The sequence below is a fragment of the Amblyraja radiata genome, chromosome 19, assembly GCF_010909765.2.
Source record: "Amblyraja radiata isolate CabotCenter1 chromosome 19, sAmbRad1.1.pri, whole genome shotgun sequence".
Taxonomy (NCBI): domain Eukaryota; kingdom Metazoa; phylum Chordata; class Chondrichthyes; order Rajiformes; family Rajidae; genus Amblyraja; species Amblyraja radiata.
In genome coordinates this window covers 20,875,291-20,897,161 of record NC_045974.1, presented here as the reverse complement: position 1 = coordinate 20,897,161, position 21,871 = coordinate 20,875,291, and the positions used below count along the sequence as shown (strand labels likewise).

The following is a 21,871-nucleotide window of genomic DNA, read 5'->3' as shown; positions in this document are numbered from 1 at the left end:
TCCACGCTGTATCTCTAAACTAAAACTCAACGAGATGGGAATCGGCAGGACAGTTGTGTGAATACTTTGTAGGTTCCTTTGATTTGGTTTCCTCATGCTTCTGTTGAAGAATATCGAGGTCCTCACCCTTCCTGTTTGCTTCGACAGTCCTTCCTGTGGTCATGGTCTCGACTCCCACAGGCTGGTGAGGATGTTACACTTTCCAATTATGTTTACTGGAGATCCTTAGATTATATCCTGCACCCTCCTGAAAATGGCGTGTCGCCCTCGCTCGTAGTAGTGTGCCTGTTTCAGGAGTCGAGTGTCGAGTAGGAATCACATGGCGTTGAAAGAGTAAACCGTCTTAAAACACGGGCAAGAATTCTGATGGTATACGTTGCGTTTCCCGAGAGAAGTTGCAGATTCACTTGTCAGGAGAGAATAGGGGTCAAAACGTCATTCTGGAAGTCTGGATGTAGCTCTGTTTTAATGCGTAGAGTAAATTTCTGTTGGACAGAAAGGAACATTGATTTACAAAGGCATTTTTAGCCTTAATTAATGCAGAGTTTCCACTAGGACCCCAGACCATGGTGTGTTCACAATAAAGGCCTGAAGAAAGGTCTTCAAAAGATACAAAAGCTTGAAAGCATGTACCACCTTATTCAGGAACAGCTTCTTCCCCACTGTTATCAGACCACTGAACAGAAGTCCGATAAGCCAGGTTTTTCACTGTATCTCGGTACTTGGGACAATAATAAACCAATGCCAATACCCAAGTCACTCTTGAACTAAAAGAGCTATAATTACGGATGTGGGTCTTGAATCCACTATGAGTGAAAACTGAAATGGTGACTTTTGCCCAGAGTAGGGAAATCGAGAAACAGAAGATATGTTTAAAATAAAGGGGGTAAGATTTAATAGGAGGTACACAAAATGCTGGAGAAACTCAGCGGGTGCAGCAGCATCTATGGGGCGAAGGAAATAGGCGACGTTTCGGGCCGAAACCCTTCTTCAGTCTGAAGAAAGGTTTCGGCCCGAAACGTCGCCTATTTCCTTCGCTCCATAGATGCTGCTGCACCCGCTGAGTTTCTCCAGCATTTTGTGTACCTTCGATCTTCCAGCATCTGCAGTTCCTTCTTGAACAAGATTTAATAGGAACCTGAGGGGTAACATTTTTACACAAAGGGTGGTGGGTATATGGAACAAGCTGTCAGGGAAGGGAGTTGCGGCAGGTACTATTGCAACATTTAAGAGACATTTGTACAGGTACATGGATAGGACAAGTTTAGAGGGCTATGGGCCAAACGCAGGCAGGTGGGACTAGTGTTGATGGGGCATGTTGGTCGGTGAGGGCAAGTTGTGCCAAAGGGCCTGTTTCCACGCTGTATGACTATGAAGTTACTGAAATTTGTAGCTCAGAACAATTCATACCTGAAATTCTTTGATATAAGTCAGGAAGAAGAAGTTAAAGCAGAATGCAACAATCCACTCGCAAAGGGCACTGGTCACGTGATTGCCATACCCCTGGTGAAAACAAAAGGAGAAAGCAAGACTTAAAACTCATTTATGGGCGGCACAGTAGAGTTGCTGCCTCACAGCGTCAGAGAGCAGAATTCAATCCTGACCTTGGATGCTGTCTGAACGGAGTTTGCACGTTCTCCCTCTCCCCCCCCCCTCTCTTCCCCTCTCTCTTTCCCCCCTCCCCCTCCCTCTTCCCCTTCCTTCATTCTCCTCTCCCTCTTCCCCTTCCCCACCCTCTTCCCCTTCCCCCTCCACCTTTTCCCCATCCTCCCTCCCTCTTGCCCCCTTCTTCACTCATTCTCCCACCTCCCTACCCCCAAATCCCTCTCCCCCCTGCCTCTTGCCCCATCTCCCCTTCCCTATCCCCCCTTCCAGCCCCCTCCCCTCTCCCCACCACCCCCCCCCCCCTCCCCACATACGACATATCCTTACCCTATCCATTGGATCCCATTTTAATTTTGATTCCCCGCTTACAAAATAGCAGGCGATCACTGGAGCAGGCAAAGGTCAAGGAAGGTCAACAATATTTCTGTTAGATATTAAAGTGATTTCATTTAGCTGAGGACAGGACCTGTGACTGCCACAGGGAGACCAGTAAAATGTCACCATTTACAGTGACGGTGCTTGCAGGGATCCAAACCTCCTCCATGTCTAAGGACTGACGGACCTCAGGGGAGTGGCTGATTCCCAAAAAGAATTTCTCCTGGACCCCTTAGGTCCTGGCATCCTATCCCTGTCACCCCTCCAGCCCCTACACACCACCCCATCTCTGTAATCTCCTCCTACCTCTACCCCACCTCTCTAACCCCATCCGGCCCCTGCTCCCCTCCCTGTCTCTGTAACCCCCCTCTGGCTACTACACCCCAACCTGTCTCTAACCCCGATTGCTCACTACATCCTACTCCATCTTTGTAAATCCCCTTCAGCTCCTACGCCCTATTGCTCTAGCCCCTGTGGGGAATATGGCGAGGTTAGGGATGTGGGCCAAATTTAGGCAAATGGGACTGGCCCAGCATGCCAACTTGGTAGGCCGAATGGCCTGATTCCATGCTCTATGATTCGTCTGACCTAAGTCTCTGGTGACACAAACCTCCCACCCTGGTGGCGCAGCAGTAGAGTCGTTGCCTTTTAGCGCCAGTGACCCAGGTTCGATCCTGCCTACGGGTGCTGCCTCCATCTGTATGGAGTTTGTACGTTCTCCCTTTCACCTGCGTTGAGTTCCTCCGGGAGCTCCAGTTTCCCCCCACACAACAAATATGTACAGATTTGTAGGTTACTTGGCTTCAGTAAAAATGTATATTGTCCCTAATGTGTGTAGGATAGTGTTAATGTGCGGAGATCGCTGGTTTGCACGGACCCAGTGGGCTGAAGGGCCTGTTTCCACACTGTATCTCTAAACTAAACTAAACTAAACTCTCATCAAATGGGAACATCTCCGGTAGATCCAAACTTGATGAATTTGACCTGGTGGGGCTTTTTCCTCTGCTGTGCATCTCGATGACTCCATGAACTAACACTCTATGACTTCATGAAATCAACACTGATGGAAACATCTCGCTATTCTCTTATCAGCCATCTCTAAGGATATTGGATATTTAAGGATATTTAACCAGTTCCCAGAATCCAGACCATAGCTATGGAAGCGACCATCAAACACCAACACTGGGCCTCTGGGTCTCAAAGACATTTGTTAAATATCATTGTCGATAACCAAAGAAGATGATTTTCAATTTCAAAAGTAGCGCATATTTAATTTATGTCACTTCCCTGGGTAGGAAAAGTTCAAGTCATCCTGGCTTAAATTTCCTGCATTTGGTAACGTGGCCATTTGTGATCTGGCTTTGCGCTGATTATCGCAAGGACTGAGGGAAGACTCCGAGAACAAACAGAGACCCGGCAGGGGGATGGAGGTGGGGTGGAAGTGGGGTGGGGGTGGGGGGGGGGGACACAGAGAACATATAGTCACCAACATGACTAATGAGTAGGCACAAAATGCTGGAGTAACTCAGCGGGACAGGCAGCATCTCTGGAGAGAAGGAATGGGTGACGTTTCGGGTCGAGACCCTTCTTCTTCAGACTTTTGTAACATTGTCGGTGTCTGAAACATGGCGACTCTTTTGTGCACTTTGTGTACTGTATGCAAACACAAAGAATTTCACTGGATCTTGGTACATGTGACAATAAAGTGTCTGAAGAAGGGTCTCGACCCGTAACGTCACCTATTCCTTCGCTCCATAGATGCTGCCTCGCCCGCTGAGTTTCTCCAGCATTTTTGTCTACCTTCGATTTTTCCAGCATCTACAGTTCTTTCTTAAACATAAAGTATAATTAAATCATTGAAATTTAAATTCTTTAATTGGACTTTGCTAGCCTTTATCTTGTACTAAACGTTATCCCCTTTATCCCAGTTCACTGTGGACTGGTGTCATCATGTGTGTATTGAATCATGTATGTTTTGACATAATTCATATACATGATAATCATATATATCATTGCATTCTTTTTGGTGATGGGATAGCACGCAACAAAAAGGTTTTCAATGTACCTCGGTACAAGTGACAATAAATAAACTAAACTAACCTATGCTCCATCTACTTTGTTTTTTTCACTAAGGCCCGCGTTACTATTGCGTTAATGTGCCTGTGAAGCTGCAGCAAGGAATAATTTCATGGTTCCATTCCTGACACGCATGACAACTAAACACTCTTGACACTTCACAACGTTACACTTCATTTAAATCATATTTTGCATTTCTATTCTTTCCGTCAACAGGTGGCCTGGTTAGAAATGTGCTAGATCCAGACCACCAGTGCTGTCTGCATGATGTTTACATGTTCTCCTTATGATTAGTCATAGTCATACAGCACGTTCAACCCACTTGCCCATGCTAACCATGATGCCCAATCTATGCCAGTCCCACCTACCTGCATTTGGCCAATATCTCTTTAAACCTTTCCTTTCCTATCCATATACCTGTCCAAATGCTTTTTAAATGGTGTAATAGCACCTGCCTCAACTACCTCCTCTGGATCTTCAATCCATATACCTACCGCCTTCTGTGTGAAAATCATTGCCCCTCAAGTTCCTATTAAATCTTCCCCCCCATCACACCACGAGGACATGTGGGTCAGTGGGTTAATTTCCCCAAGTTGGTAAGTGAGGGTGGAAAATGGAGCAATTGAGAGGGAACTGGGATTGGTGTAAATGGTTGGGTGATGGTCAGCAAGGACTTGATGGGCTGAAGGGCCTGTTTCATTCTCTCTCCATGACTCTTGACTAACCTCACATGAAATGTGGAGGAAGGAATTGCAGATGCTAGTTTATACTGAAGATAGGCTAAAATGCAGGAGTAATTGAGCGGGTCGGGCATCATCTCTGGAGAAAAGGAATAGGTGACGTTTCGGATTGGGAGCCTTTTTTCAGGTTCAGGCTGTGCTGAAGAAGGGTTCGGACCCAAAACGTCACCTATTCCTTTTCTCCAGAGATGCTATCTGACCTGCTGAGTTATTCCAGCACTTTATGTCCAACCTTACTTATGAAGTTGCCCAAGGAGGTTTAGTTTAGTTTAGTTTATTACCACGTGGATCGAGGTACAGTGAAAACGGTTTTGTTGATTGCTAACCAGTCAGCTGAAAGACAATACATGATTACAATCAAATCATCCACAGTGTACAGATAAAGGGAATAACGTTTAGTGCAAGATAAAGTCCAATTAAAGATAGCCCGAAGGTCTCCAATGAGGTAGATGGTAGCTGAGGACCGCTCACTAGTTGCTGAAAGGATGGTTCAGCTGCCTGACGATAGATGGGATGAAACAGTCCCTGAATCTGTAGCTTTGCCGCTCTCCATGATTGTAGACCCCCCATCCCCACCCACCCGCCAGCCTCCCCACCCACTAGTGTTACACTAGAGATCGGTGTAGTGTGCTACCGAGACTCTGCAACAAAAGGATACTGGGGACGAAGACTACAACAGATACTGCAGCAATGAAAACCCTGAAGCCAAACGCCCAGCGATCGTTACACAGTGGCAACATCTTGAAGGAAATCACAGCCTGAAAGATGAGGTAAACGGTTCCCATGCCGAAAGCCAGCAATGCCCCGATATCATGGACTGCCCTCAAGGCGGTTTCCTGGACACAAGATAGGGAAGAGAAAATGTAAGATTATTCATGTTCATATGTCATTGGAGCAGAATTAGGCCCATCGAGTCAACTCTGCCATTCAAGCAGGGCTGATCTATCTTGATGGAGTCCACAGATGAAGTCCACAGATTCGCCACCATCTGGATAAAGAAATTCTTCCTCATCTCCCTTCTAAAGGCACGTCATTTTATTCTGAGGCTGTCGCCCCTGGTCCTAGACTCTCTCACTAGTGGAAACACCATTATTGGAAGTTCCAGTGTCAATGAAAATCATATAATTCAACCAACGTACCAATATTTATGCAACATCTCTGGGTCGCTTTCTGGATATTTTGATTCACTCTCGGGTTGTTGGAACAGAACACACACCCGTTGGAAGTTGTACAAAACATTGGCCAGGCCACACTTGGAGTATTGTGTACAGTTCTGATGGCAGCAACAATGGGGGGAGTGTAGATGGGATTCACCAGGATTTTGTCGGAGTGGGGAGCTATCAATATAAGGAAAGACTATATAGGATGAGTTTATAATTACTGGAAGGTAGGAGGCTGAGGGGTGACCTTACGGTGGCTTAAAAATTATGACGTGACTAGCTAGGGTAGATAGATTATTTTTTGTGGTTGGCAAGTCTATAACTAGAGCGCACAGGCTTAGGGTTCATCGGAAGAAATTAAAGATCTGAGGGGCAACTTTAAAAAATATATATTTTAGTTTATTATCACATGTACCGAGGTACAGTGAAAAACATTTTTGTTGCCTGCTATCCAGTCAGTGGAAAGACTACATGATTACAATCAAGCCATCCGCAGTGTACAGATACAGGATAAAGGGAATAGAATAGAATAGCCTTTTATTGTCATCCAGACCGAAGTCTGAACGAAATTTAAGCAGTCATACATATAATACAATACAATAAAAAACAACAATAAACACATATTAACATCCACCACAGTGAGTCCACCCAACATCTCCTCACTGTGATGGAGGCAAAAGTCTTAGGGCTGCAGTCTCTTCCCTCCTCTTCTCCTTCTGCGCTGAGGCGATACCCCCCGGGCGATGTTAAAACCTGTCCTCGCGGCTCAAACACCGCGGCCCGGGGTAGTCGAAGCTGCCGCTCACCAGACCTGCTGACGCAGCCGCTGGCCCGCGGCCGAACCCCTGGTCTCAGGCCACCGCCACCAGAACTGCCGTCCCAGCCCCCGGAGCATCGTTCCAGCCCCGAGCCGGATCGCCCTCACGTGAGTACTGCCACCGTCTCAGCCTCGCGCCAGGCCGCCGCTCCTCCCTCGCGCCAGGCCGCCCCGACCGGGCACCGCTCCTCCCTCAGGCTGGGCCGCCCCGACTGGGCGCCGCTCCTCCCTCAGGCTGGGCCGCCCCGACCGGGCGCCGCTCCTCCCTCGCGCCAGGCCGCCCCGACCGGGCACCGCTCCTCCCTCAGGCTGGGCCGCCCCGACTGGGCGCCGCTCCTCCCTCGGGCTGGGAACGCCGTACCTCCCCGAGCTCGGCTACTCCGACGGGAACACGGGCCGGCCGTCACAGCCCCTCACGAAAGCCCTGTTCCAGCCCCGAGCCGGGCCGTCCTCACGGGAGCGAGCTCAGTGCGAGTCCTGGCGGGCTCTGCCTCCTGAGCCTCGAGGTCGCCAGCTCCGCCATTAGGCCTCAGCGCAGACGGAGGCAGAGAAGGGGAATACGACAAAAAAGTCGCATTCCCCCGCAGGGAGAGACAGCAAGCCCCGTTTCAACCCCCCCCCCCCCCCCCAAAACACAAACTAAAAACCAAAACTAGACTAACCAAAACGAAAATAAACAACCCAAAAAACACAAAACAAACAGGACTGCCGGAGAGCCACTGCAGCCAGAGCCACGCCGCCACTAGGGATAACGTTTACTGCAAGATTACGTCCAGTAACGTCCAATTAGATATAGTCCGAGGGCCTCCAATGAGGTAGATGGAAAGTCAAGACCGCTCGCTGGTAGTCGATAGGATGGTTCAATAGCCTGATAACAGCTGGGAAGAAGCTGTCCCTGAATCTGGAGGTATGGAGGTACACCTCTGTACATCTTGCCTCACGCAGACGGTGGTGGTTATATGGAGCGAGCTGCCAGAGGAGGTGGTAGCGGCAGGTACAGTTACAATATTGAAAAAGCAAGTGCATGGGTACATAAATAGGAGGAGAGTAGAGGGATGCGTGCCAAACACATGAAGACAATATAGAGATCCAGATCTTATGCAGGCAAATGTGATTAGTGAAGATAGATATCATTCAGGGCATGGAAGAGTTGGGCTGAAGGGTCTGTTTCTGTGCTGCACAATTCTATGAGTCACATATACAAGAGGAGTTATTCACAGACAAAAGGATATAAACACATGGACGCACTAATCGCAGCTTGGCTTGGGAACAGCTCTTCACAAGATTGTGTGAAATTGCAGTGAGTTCTAGACGTGGCCCAGTCTATCACACAGACCACACTCACAACCACTGACTCCATCTACACTTCATGCTGCTTCGGAAAAGCAGCCAACATAATCAAAGACTTGTCCAACCCCGTTCATTCCTTCTTCTCCCTGCTCCCATCCAGCAGAAGATACAGAAGCTTGAAAGCGCGCACCACCAGACTCAGGGTAGGGTTCTTCCCATCTGTTAACAGACTTCTGAACGGTCCTTCCAGAAGCTAGGGATGTGTCCGATTCACATCTACCGATTGCGCACATTGGCCTTTGTCTATGGAACTGATGCGCTACAATGCTGAGAACTATATTCTGCACTCTGTATCTTCCTCTTTGCTCTACCTTTTGTACTTGAGTTTGATTTGATTGTATTCATGTGTGGTATATATGATCTGCTCGATAGCATGCAAAACTAACCTTTCACTGTAATTCGGTACACATGACAATAATAAACCTAAACCCACACATCTTTATGCAGAGAGTGGCAGTGATCCAGAACTTGCTGTCCACAGTGAAGCAGGCAGAGTCAATGGTAGCTTTCAGAAAACAATTGGAGGGGCCCACAATGTCAGGATGTCCACAATGTCAGAGAAGATAGATCAGTACAGCACAGAAACAGACCTTCAGCCCACAATGGCATAGAGAAAGAACATCACATCACAGCCACAGGCCCTATGGCCCACAATATCATAGAAAATAGAACATAAAATAGTACAGCACATGAACATACCTTTCTGCCCATAATGTCATCGAAAATAGAACATTACAGCACAGAAACAGGCCCTTCAGCCCACAATATTGTTTTGTCAAGCCTGAGGCCAAGACTGACACTTGTCTACCTGCATGTGATCCATTCCCTGCATATCCATGTGTTTATCCAAAAGCCTCTTAAACACCACTATTATATCTGCCTCCTCCAACACCCCTGGGACATCAGACTTTGAAGAAAAATGATGTTACCTGGGCTTGTTGGCTTGACTTACAGGGAAAGGTTGGATAGACTTGGACTCTTTTCTTTGGAGTGTATCATGAGTTGTGAAAGTAAACGTTTACAGTCTTTTTGCCCGAGGATTCAAAACCTAGAGGGCATAGGCTTAAGGTGAGAGGGGAGAGATTTAAGAGGGATCTCAGGGGCAACCTTTTTCATTCACAGGGTAGTCCATATCTGGAACGAGCTGCCAGAGGAAGCTATAGAAGCAGATACAATTGTGATTTTTAAAAGACATTTGGGCAGGAAGGGTTTAGAAGGAGCAGGAATGAACTGCAGGTGCTAGTTTATACCTAAGAGAGACACAAGAAATATGTGACATTTCGGGTCGAGACCCTTCTTCAGTCCGAAGAAGGGTTCCAACCCAAAACGTCACCTATCCTTTTCTGCAAAGATGCTGCCTCTTTCCTCCGGCATTTTGTGTCTATCTAGGGTTTACAAGGATAGGGGCCAAATGGAAGCAAATGGGACCAGCCCAGAATGCCAACCTGGTTGGCATGGTCAAGGCGGGCTGAAGGGCCTGTTTCCATGCTGTGCAAAACTAGGATTCTGCGAGACTAGACCTACCTGGAAGTTGGCCACAATGCACATCCCAAGGCAGGCCAGTAAACCGGACAGAAACGCAACACAGTTTAGACGGGACTTCACTAAGGGGTTTGCCTTGTTTATGGTTTGCAGTATCTTGTATCGAATGTAGATGGTGATCGCACCTGGAAAAGAGCACAAGAGCAGTCAAACTGTGGCATAGGTGAGGAGTTAATAGATCTTTCACGAAACAGCTGTTCTTTCAAGAGCTCTTTTATTAACAACTACAGCCACTTCGTATCAGGGTCTCAATCCTGATAGTGAGGAGCGTTTAATATAACAGTGCAACTCTTGTGTTGCACACGTGGGAAAATGGAACCAGGACAAATGTTGGGACAGGGAGCAATGAAATCCACGCAGAGATGGTGATGCGGTTGTGAGCGAATGAGAGAGAGAGAGAGAGAGAGAGAGAGAGACATAGAGAGATCGAGAGAGAGACAGAGGCAGATTGAGAGAGTGAGAGACAGAGAGAGAAAGATCCATGGCGGTCGGTGTTACCACCCGAAGGCGGGAGCGGTCCCCAGTGGGGGTCTCTCTACAAGGGAGTGGTCCCCCTTTACATTGGGGACCTGGGTTGGAGAGTGTTGCACAGAGCGGTGGCATGTAATAAACTTTTGAGTCAGTTCACGGGCTCGTCGGCCGCCTGTATTTTCTGCGGTGAGGAATAGACAGTGTTCCACGCGTATATGGAGTGTGAGAGGTTACTGCCCCTGTACCAATATCTGAAGGGGTCGTTCCTCAAGTTCTGGTTGCATTTTAGTCCCACGATTCTAGTGTTTGGACATAAGGCAGGGAGTGGGGAGAGCCGTTCGGGGGGGGGGGGACCTCCCTGTCGGTTTGCTCCTGGGCCTGGCCAAGATGGCCATTCGTGGGTCCAGGCAGCGGGCGGTCGATGGTCATGCTAGAGTCGGCTGCCTGCCCCTCTTTCGGGCCTACGTCCGTGCGCGCGTGTCCCTGGAGCGGGAACACGCGGTGTCCCCGGGGACTCTGGAGGCCTTCCGTGGGCGCTGGTCACCGTGTGGAGTTGAGAGTATTGTAAATAATGAATGCATTGTGGTACTATAATGATTATTTGATACATTGTAACTTCTGAAAAAGCAAAAAAAAAGAGAGAGAGAGAGAGAGAGAGAGAGAGAGAGAGAGAGAGAGAGAGAGAGAGAGAGAGAGAGAGTGTGAAACACACAGAGAGAGAACGAGAGACTCCGGTTCAATCCTGACCTTGGATGTGGTCTGTGCAGAGTTTGACATTCTCCCTGTAACCAGGTGTTTCCTCTAGGTGCTCCGGTTTCCCCCAACATCCCAATGACGTGTGGGTTTGTAGGTTTATTGGCCTATGTTAGTTGTCCCTTGTGTGTAGGGAGTGGATGAGAAAGTGGGATAACAGAGAGTAGAGGCCATTGGAGCCAAGTCACTGGGTATTTTCTTAGGCGGAGATTGATAGATTCCTGATTAGTAAGCCTGTCAAAGATATACAGGGAGATATACAGGGGGTGTCAAGGGTTATGGGGAGAAGGCAGGAGAATGGGGTTGAGTGGAAAAGATAGATCAGTCATGATTGAATGGTGGAGTAGACCCGATGGGCCAAACATCCTAATTCTGCTCCAATTCTGATAGATTTGTAAAGCAGAAAATCGGGGTCGATCCTGAGTACAGGTGCTGTCTGTACGACGTTTGTACGTTCCCCCTGTGACTGCATGGGTTTTCTCCGGGTGCTCCACAATCCAAGGACGGGCGGGTTTGTAGGTTAATTAGTTTCAGTAAATTATAAATTGTCCCTAGTGTGTAGGATAGTGTTTGTGTATGGGGCGATCGCTGGTCAGCATGGACTCGGAGCCAGTGGACTTGTTTCTGGTCTGCATCTCTAAAGTCTAAAGACTCCATCATCCAACATCTACTGTCAAAAATAGAAGAGATTTCTGCGCTTACCCAGAAAAGATGAGATATTGATCATTAATCCAAAAACACAGCTCTCTGGAGGCGTTGTCCCAGTGTCACTGCAAAGAAATATAGTGGAGAAAGAAGAAAACATATTTTAGAAAGAATGTAACGGAACAATACCAGGTTTCGAGGATTCTGATCAATGTTGGAAGAAAACACTGAGACAATGGTAAATTCAAAACACAGACATCTATTAAACCAACATTGAAGCAGAACCCAAGCCATGAGAAGATAACAATAAAAAACAACATCAAGTGTTGGAATAAGTCAACGGGTCAGGCAGCATCTCTGTGGAACAGTGCCGGCACAGTGGTAGAGTTGCTGCCTCACAGCGCCAGAGACCCGGGTTTGATCCAGCACCTGGGAAAACCCATCCGGTCATAGGGAGAACGTACAAACTCCCTGCAGACAGCACCCAAAATCAGGGTCAAACCCATGTCTCCGGCGCTGTGCGGCAGCAGCTCTACTGCCCGATGTGCCACTATGCTGCTCACAAATGCTGATTAACACAAACCAATGCAACTATAAATCACGGTGAGCTGTGTCTTTGCTCATACTCTTATAGTTATCTAGTATTACAATCATTAATTTGTTGTATTATTGATTATTGTACATTTACTGTGTATTATTTCATTAACGGGCCTCTTAAGCTGCAGCAACTAGGATCGTTCTGTTGCCGTTATATATGACAATTAAATGCTCTTGAGTCTCTTTAGATCTGACCAAGGTCCCTGGCTACTTTTGCCAAAAAAACTCTACAACTTAGCAAGATACCATTTTTTCTCTTCACCCCGTTCCTAAGTTTGCACTCATCCCGACTACCTTGTTGCTTTTTCTAAGCTCTCACTTCCTCATCTGTTCCTGCCTAGCAATCTGTTTCAGCCTGAAGGGTCCAGACCTGAAATGTCATCTGTCCATTCCTTCCATAGATGTTGTCTGACCCGCTAAGTTACTTCCATATCTTAGAAACATAGAAAATAGGTGCAGGGGGAGGCCAGCAACGCCATTCATTGTGATCATGGCTGATCGTTCCCAATCTATAACCCGTGCCTGCCTTCTCCCAATATCCCTTGACTCCACTCGCCCCTAGAGCTCTATCTAACTCTCTTAAATCCATCCAGTGACGTGACCTCCACTGCCCTCTGTGGCACGGAATTTCACAAATTCACAACTCTCTGGGTGAAAAAGTTTTTTCACACCTCAGTCTTAAATGGCCTCCCCTTTATTCTAAGACAGTGCCCCCTGGTTCTGGACTCGCCCCACATTGGGAACATTTTTCCTGCATCCAGCTTGTTCAGTCCTTTTATCATTTTATATGTTTCTATAAGATAGCCCCTCATCCTTCTAAACTCCAGTGAATACAAGCCTAGTCTGTTCAAACTTTCCTCATACAACAGTCCCGCCATCCCAGGGATCAATCTTGTGAACCTATGCTGCACTGCCTCAATCACAAGGATGTCCTTCCTCAAATTAGGAGACCAAAACTGTATGCAATACTCTTGTGTCTATTTTTGGTATAAACCAGCATCTGCAGTTCCTCTTTATTACTCCAGCACTTGCTGAAGATTCCAGCATCAGCAGTTCCTTGTATAGTCATATGTCAGTCCTACTTGTGATTCTAGCACAGTCATAGAATCATACAGCATGGAAATGGGTCCTTCGGCTTAACTTGTCCATGCTACCCAAGATGCTCATCCAGGGGGAAATTTACAGAGGCCAATGAACCTCCAAACTTCTTTGGGAAGTGGGAAGAAACCGGAGCACCTATACGAAACCTACGCAGTCATAGGGAGAACGTGTAAACTCCATACAGACAATATCCAAGGTCGGGATTGAACAGAGGTCTCTGGCGCTGTGAGACAGTGGCACTACCCGCTGCACCAGTGTGTCGCCCCGTGCAAATCATGCTCTGATAATGTGTTGGTTTTGTTTCCAACGTCTAACAAACTGTAGCAATGAAATACAGCACAACGCTCACATTCCAATGTTTAAACTCAAAAGGACATAAAGTGCTGGAGTAACTCAGCGGGTCAGGCAGCATCTCTGGAGAACACGAATAGATGACGTTTCAGGTCGGCACCCTCCTTCAGACTTTAAACCTCTTGTTTAAACTTCCTGAAAATAAAAGCTTAGTCAGGCTGAATCTTCCCTGCACAAATAATCTCACCTACTATTTCAAAAGCAAAAAAGAAACTACAGATGCTGAAACCCTGAAATATTGATAGAAAATTTAAAAAATCCTTAGCAGGTCCGATGGCATCTGTTGATGGCTTCGAGAAAGTTAACTCTGCCTGACCTGCTGAGTATCTGCAGTACATTCCGTTTTTATTTACAATATTTGTTATTTGCTGAACTGATATGCTATCTGAACATTTGCTGCCAGCTTTCTGATGGAAGATAAATGGCAACATTCATTCAGCTGTAAAGGCTTTAGGAGCGGTACTTTGGTGCAGCGAGTAGAGCTGCTGCCTTACAGAACCAGCGACCCAGGTTCGATCCTGACCTCAGATGGTGTTGGTGTGGATTTTGCAATTTCTCCTTTTGACGGCTTGGGGTTCCTCCGGGTGCTCCGGTTTCCACACGCATCCCAGAGACGTTCAGGTCTGTATGTTAATTGACCCTCTGTAAATTGCCTCTAGTGAGTAGTGAGTGGACGAGAAAGTGGATAACACAGAAACAGTGTGAATGGGTGATCGAAGGTTTCACAAGGATATCATAGGGGGGCGCCATCTTGGGGCACGGCTGCTAGCTAGCAGCTGTCCGTCTTTTTCACTCTTTTCTTTAATTTTTAGTGAGTTTCAGTGTTTGTTTTTAGGAGGTCTAGACTTTTTTATGTGGGGGGAGGGGGGGGGGAAGGGGAAAACTACTTTCTAGGTCCCTACCTGGTCGTAGAGGCAGCTTTTCTCCGGGCTGCACCGTCGACCCGTCCTCGCGGCCTACCAGCGGGCCTGGAGCGGCGTTTTCCCGAGGGGACCGCCCAGCACCTCGGCTTCTGCGGCGGCACAGAGCTGGAGCGCTATCGCGGAGCGGAGCGGGCGATGCCTTGCCTGGGTCGCCGCGCTGGAGCTCCGCTGAAGACCGCCGATAAAAACATCGCGGAGCTGCGGGTCTGCGGAGCGGGCAGCTGCGGGCGGCGGCGCTGACTTCAACATCTGGAGCCTGGGATCTCTCGATGAGATCGCCAGTGGTGGAGCTCCAACCGTCGCGGCCTTGTCGGCTTCGGAAGCCGCGGTCTCTGGTAAGGAAGCGGCTGTTCCAGGTGTCCCTAGCCGCTGAGAGGACTCTCCCGACGCCGGAACACCATCTCCCGGCGGGAACGGCCTGGAACATCGGGCCTCCGTAGAGGCAACTGTGGAGGCCTCAATTGGCCCGACTATGGGTGAACTGGGGATGGGGACTGGACATTGTGCCTTCCCCCATAATGGTAACCATTGTGGGGGGATGTTTCTATGTTAAAGATCCTTATTGTTCCGTTTCCAAGATGGCTGCCGGAAGGGAGAGTGAACGCTGGCGCGATTAGCTGCCGCTGCTCTCTCTTTGAATTGTGTCTTTGAATTGTGTATTGTTGATGTCTTTACTATTTTTTTTTTTTTTTTTTGTCGTTATTTTTTGTTTTGTTTCATTCCGCTTACATGTTTTGTATTCTGTTTACTAAATTTTGTAAGGTGTCCTTGAGAGTCTTGAAAGGCGCCCATAAATAAAATTTATTATTATTATTATTATTATCATCTGGTCTGGATGGTTTGAGTTATAGGGAGAGGATGGATAGGCTTAGAATTTGTTCACTCGAGTGAAGGACATGGAGGTGTGACTCTCTGTGTTAACGCACTTTCTCATCCACTCCCTACGCACTAGGGGACAATTTACAGAGGCCAATTAACCTACAAAGCCACAAGTCTTTGGGATGTGAGAGGAAACTGGATCACCTGGAGGAAACACATACGGTTGCAGTGGGAAGTTTCTAAAATCAGGAAGGACTGATTATAAAATAAGGTAGAATCTCACAGGTTTTTTTCCCCAGGACAAAGAGTCTAAAACTAGTAAACTTAGATTTAATGTGAAAGGGGAAAGTAATAAAGGGAACCAGAGGAGTAATTTGCCAACACAGAGGATGATGGGTTTGTGAACGAGCTGCCAAAAGAAGTTTGAGGCAGGTACAAATCAACATTTGAAAGACATTTGACCAGGTGCATGGACAGGAAATATTTGGAGTATCAGACATTGAACGGAGACCTGACAGAAGTGTATAAGATCATGAGAGGCATTAGAGAGGATAGAGAGTCAGAACCTTGCTCCCAGGGTGGAAATGTCAAAGACCAGCTGGCATTGTCAAATGTGAAAAGTTTAAAGGAAGGACACAATGTGCTGGAGTAACTCAGCGGGTCAGGCAGCATCTCTGGAGAACGTGGATAGGTGTTGTTTTGTGTGGAGACCCTTCACATATGCATGTTCTCCGGAGATGTTACCTGATTCTGAAAAGCAGCATCTGCAGTTCTCCGTTTCTACAAAGTTTAAAGGAGATGTGCAGGGGAAGTTTGTTTTTTACACAGAGGGTGGTGGAGGCAGATATGATAGTCAAAAGTCAAGAGAGTTTATTCTTGTGTCCCAGATAGGACAATGTAATTCTTGTATTGCTGCAGCACAACAGGATATTGTAATCATAAATACAGATCAGTATATATATATATATATATACACATATCAGTAAACAGATAAAGTGCAATAGGTTGTTATAGTTCATAGTTTGTTTGAAGTTGTGTTTAATAGTCTAATGGTTGTGGGGAAGAAGCTGTTCCTGAATCTGGATGTTGTAGATTTCAGGCTCCTGTACCTTCTACCCGATGGCAGCGGAGAGATGAGTGTGTGGCCAGGATGGTGTGGTTCCTAGATGATGCTGGCAGCCTTTTTGAGGCAGCGACTGCATTTAAGGGACTTTTAGATAGGCACATGGATATGCAGGGAATGGAGATATGGATCATGTGCAGGCAGAGGACATTAGTTTAACTTGGCATCATGTTTGGTACGGACATCATGGGAAGAAGGCTCTGTTCCTGTGCTGTACTGTACAATGTTTCTAAGTTCTATGTTTAAAGATATATGGGTCAAACTCCGGCAAATTCCACCAGCTCACTTTAGTTTAGTTTCAAGATACAGCATGGAAACAAGCCCATTGACCCATTGAAACAAGCGCTGACCAGTGATCACCCCGCACACTGGCACTATCCTACACACTAGGGTCAATTTACAGAAACCAATTAACCTACAAACCTGCAAGTTTTTGGAATGTGGGAGGAAACTGGAGCACCCGGAGAAAACCCACATGGTAAGAGCGTGAACGCACAAATGACAGCACCCACCGGATCCCTGGTGCTGTAAGCAGCAACTCTAGTGCTGCGCCATTGTGCTGCCCCAAAAACACCTCAGTTGGCATCAGGCAATTGAACCATCCTGCCAACAACTAGAGAGCGGTCTTGATTTACCATCAACCTCATTGGAGATCCTCAGACTATCTACAATCACACTTCACTGTACTTTTTCTTGCACTAAAAGTTATTCCCATTATATAGACACAAATGCTGGAGTAATTCAGCAGGACAGGCAACATCTCTGGTGTAAATGAATAGGTAGTCTTGGGTCAAAATCCTTCTTCAGACTCTTTCCCTAGTTCCTTTATCCTGTATCTGTACACTGTGGACGGCTCGATTGTAATCATGTACAGTCTTTCCGCTGACTGGATAGCACGCAACGAAAAGCTTTTTACTGTCCATTAGTGCACGTGATAATAAACTAAACTAAACGAAACTAGTCTTTGGAATCGACTATCCAAGAGAGTTGTCGGGCTGAGTCACTGAGTTTAGGCTGGACAGACTGTGATAGATTTATATATGTTAAGAGACTCAGGGATACTGGGCAAGGGAACAAAAGTGTAAAATAACGGGAGCTAGGCTAAGAGGAGATTTTAGTTTAGTTTAGTTTGGAGATACAGCGTGGAAACAGGTCCTTTGGCCCACCGAGTCCGCGCCGACTAGCGAACACGTGTTCACACTAGTTCTATGTTATCCCAATGTAATAAAGATGCTGGTTTATACCATATATGCAAGGGTCCTGATCCACAACGTCACCTATCCATGTTCTCCAAAGATGCTACCCGACTCACTAAGTTGCTCAGCACTTTGTCTGTCTATGTTATCTCACTTTCTCATCCACTCCCTACTCGCTAGGGGCAATTTACAGAGGCCAATTAACTGACAAAACTGCACATCTTTGGAATGTGGGAGGAAACCGGAGCACCTGGAGGAAAGCCATGTGGTCACAGAGAGGATGTGCAAACTCCACACTGACAGCACCCAAGGTCAGATTGAACCCAGGACTCTGGCGCTGTGGGGCTGCAACTCTACCTGCTGTGCCACCCTCCAATACATAAGCCATGATCATCATAAATAGCCAGGCAAGCTTGAGAGTCTAGATGGTCACCATCTGCTCCTAACTGATTTCCATAGTACCGTGACCCTCACATGAGAGTTGTGAATTTATGGATTCACCCAGAGAGTTATGAATTTATGGAATTCCCTGCCACAGAGGGCAGTGGAGGCCAAGTCACTGGATGGATTTAAGAGAGAGTTAGATAGAGCTCTAGGGACTAGTGGAGTCAAGGGATATGGGGAGAAGGCAGGCACGGGCTATTGATAGGGGACGATCAGCCATGATCACAATGAATGGCAGTGCTGGCTCGAAGGGCCGAATGGCCTCCTCCTGCACCTAGTTTCTATGTTTCTATGAGGCCACTCTTCCCACTGTGTCTGTTCCAGCTCTTGGACTGTGAAGTCCCAATGCTTCCCATTGATTGGATAGTGTCTCTTACCCAGGGTGGGTGAATAGCCCACCATCCCTTTAACCATAGCTCTACATTGTAGGAGGCTGAGAGGTGATCTTATAGAGGGGATCAAATAAGATCACGAGAGGAATAGATAGGGTGAATGCACAGAATCTTTTACCCAGGATAGGGAAATCAAAAACCAGAGGACAATAGGTGTAAGTTGAGAGGGGAAAGATTTAACAGTGATTTACAGAGTTGACTTGGTCTGATTGAATCCAAGCCCAAGGACTTCTAACTTTGTTCAAAGCCAACCTGACCCCAATGCACAGATTGATCTTCTACAGGTATATAAAACTATGAAATGAATAGACACGGTGAATGCAGAATATTTTCCCCAGGGCAGGGGAATCAGGAATTAGAGGGCATCAATTTCATGTGAGGGGAAACATTTAACGGGAAACTGACAGGGGAACCTTTTCACGGTATATTGAACTGCCAGAGGGAGATGTGACAAACACAGGCAGGTAGGACTAGTGTAGATGGAGAATGTTGGTCGGCGTGGGCGAGTTGGGCCAAAGTCACTGTTTAAGGAGAGAAACTGCAGACATGGTCTTATTTCAGTTCCCCTTGCAGGCTCTGCAGCTGGACCAGCAGGGGAATGGAAAGTGAAAGAACACCAACAGACCCAACTAGAGAGAATGTAATTATGTTATTTAAAGAAGATGCCTAATATTCAATAGATTTAGTTTAATTTAGTTTCTTGTCATGTTTCTTGTACCGAGGTAGAATTAAAAGCTTTTTTTATGCGTGGAATCCAGTCACCAAACGAGTACGTGATTACAATCAAAAGATAGACACAAGATGCTGGAGTAACCCAGTGGAGGCAGCAACTCTGGAGAAAAAGGGTAGATGATATTTCTGGTCAGAACCCTTCTTCATACAGGTCTCCCTGTAACCACGTGGGTTTTCTCCGGGTGCTCCGGGTTCCTCCCACACTCCAAAGATGTACAGGGTTGTAGGTTAATTGGCGTTTGCAAAATTGCACATTGTCCCTAGTGTATAGGATAGTGAATAGGTGTGCATATAGCATAGGTGGTCGCTGGTCGGCGCTGGCTCGGTGGGCCGAAGGGCCTGTTACCTCGTTTCTCTATAATCTAAACTCTAAAGCCTAAATATGCTGCCTGATCCGCTGAGTTACTCCATCAGTTTGTGTCTATCTTTGGTATAAACTAGCATCCCGCAGTTCTTTGTTTCTTCGCGATTACAATCAAACCGTCCACAGTGTACAGATACAGGATGAAGGGAATAGCGTTTAGTGCAAGCTAACGTCCGATTAAAGAGAGTCGGAGGATCTCCAATTTCCCTGTACAGATGTTGTCTGACCCGCTGAGTTCCCCCAGCAGCTTTTTGCACCAGATTCCAGCATCTAGTGTCTGTACAATGCCGACAAGCCTCGCACTGTGTTCCTTACGGCGGCACACGAAGAGTTAAAGCTAGCGCTGGCTGTACAATGGGTACCTGTCGCGCTACGGGAGGTGACGGGTTCGCTTCCAGGGCGAAGCGGAAAAGTTTGAAGGCATCTCACCTGATGAAGGGGATGAACGGGTCGACGTCCCTGCGCTCCACGGCGATGATGAAGGTTATAATGAAGCCGGCACAGGACCAAATGACCAGGAAGATTGGCAGGATGTGAAGAACAGGCTTCAGGCAACACATCGCTGCAACTCCTGCCTCTGCCCCCGAGCGCTGGGCCGGCTTCACTCTCTGCTTCCGGGTCCAGTCACAGCTCAAATGTGCAGCAATGATTCGCGAGTCTCGAAGATTTAAAAGGAGGGGAGTGGGATTTAGGCGAGGCGCCTCCTTTCCCCCCGCCCCGCTGCGAAACACAAGACTCTAGTTAAGCAACTTTCAGAAGAGTTAAAAAACAAAACCAATGTTGGGAAGTTTGGCAACTTCCCTTGGTCTCCTCCTGACTGAGGCATTGCTCAAGAGTCGTTCAGTCCCGGCGAGCGCGAGAAATTTCATCACACTCTCAGCTGGACAGCACGGGAAACAGACCCTTCGGCCCAACTTGCCCGTGCTGGAGTAACTCAGTGGGTCAGGCAGCATCCCTGAAGAAAAAGGATGGGTGACTTTTCGGGTTGGGACCTTTCTTAAGATTTTGTTTGTGTCCAGCACTTTGTGTCTACCTTTGGTATAAACCTGCATCTGCAGTTCTTTGTGCTGTACCCCGTTTTCCCACTGGACTGCAATCGTCCCATTTGCCTGCGTTTGGCCCTCATCCATTCACCCTTCCTGTCCACATATCTATGAATCATAAGAGACTCAAGATGCTGGGATCTTGAGCAAAATGATAAGGGCTGTTATCAGGCATCTGAACCATCAACTAGAGAACGGTCCTGACCTATCATCTACCTCATTGCTATCTTTAATCGGACTTTACTGGACTTTATCTTGCACTAAATGTTATTCCCTTTATCCTGTATCTGTACACCGTGTAAGAAGAGAACTGCAGATGCTGGTTTATACTGAAGATAGACACAAAATGCTGGATTAACTCAGTGGATTAGGCAGCATCTCTGGAGAATAGGAATAGGTGACGTTTCGGGTTGGAACACTTCTTCAGACTCTGTACACTGTTGCAGGCTTGATTGTAATCATATATATTATCTCTGCTGACTGGATAGCATCCAATAAAAAAAGCTTTTAATAATAATAAACTAAACTAAACTAAAGGGCTGGAGAAATGACCCACCCTCACTTTCCCCTGCCCCCCCCCCCCACCCATCTTACCTACCTCCCTACACAGTCAACATGCTCCTTTCTCCTCCTCCATAAGTTCATCTCCCAGACCCGTCCCCCATTTCCCCTTTCATCCCCCCTCTTGGGTCCAGACCCTTCTTCAGACTGATTGTGGGGTGTCTGGAGGAGGTGGGGTGAAGAGCAATAAAAGACCAGGATCAATCAGTGCAAAAAAAAAAAAACAGGACCAACCCCCTACTCTGTACCATCTTCACTTTGCTCCATAGATGCTGCCTGGCACACTGAGTTCCTCTTGCATCTATAACATAGCTCCAGATTCAAGCATCCACCGTCTCTTGCAACACAATATGTCTTGTTTCTAGATGAGTCACAGTCTGAGTCACATGGTAGAAGTAGACTAAATGGAAACTTGGAACGGGAAATCGAAAGGGATAAACATACAGTCGCAATCTGGCAGGAGATGGGAGTGACTGGAGAGTTTACACAAGTTCAGATGTTACAACATACTCCTCATTGAGCTGAAAGGGTGCAGAAAAGATTCACTAGGATGTTTCACCAGTCTGAAGAAGGGTCTCCACACAAAACGTCACCTATTCTTTTTCTCCAGAGATGCTGCCTGACCTGCAGAGTTACTCCAGCAGGTTGTGTCTATCTTTGGTGTACACCAGCATCTGCAGTTCCTTCCTGC

The 21,871-nt window shown here is 47.1% G+C and overlaps 1 protein-coding gene across 1 annotated transcript; it reads right to left on the bottom strand.

The window, feature by feature from the left end:
- Positions 1-350: 350 nt before the first annotated feature.
- dram1 (DNA damage regulated autophagy modulator 1) lies at positions 351-20,379 on the bottom strand. Its single transcript, XM_033037936.1, has 7 exons — positions 20,006-20,379; positions 11,592-11,659; positions 9,648-9,790; positions 5,455-5,632; positions 1,933-1,991; positions 1,411-1,503; positions 351-485 (listed from the first exon to the last, which is right to left on the bottom strand). Exons 1-7 carry the CDS (start codon positions 20,134-20,136, stop codon positions 411-413), a joined length of 747 nt encoding a protein of 248 aa, XP_032893827.1. The 5' UTR covers positions 20,137-20,379; the 3' UTR covers positions 351-410.
- Positions 20,380-21,871: the final 1,492 nt, after the last annotated feature.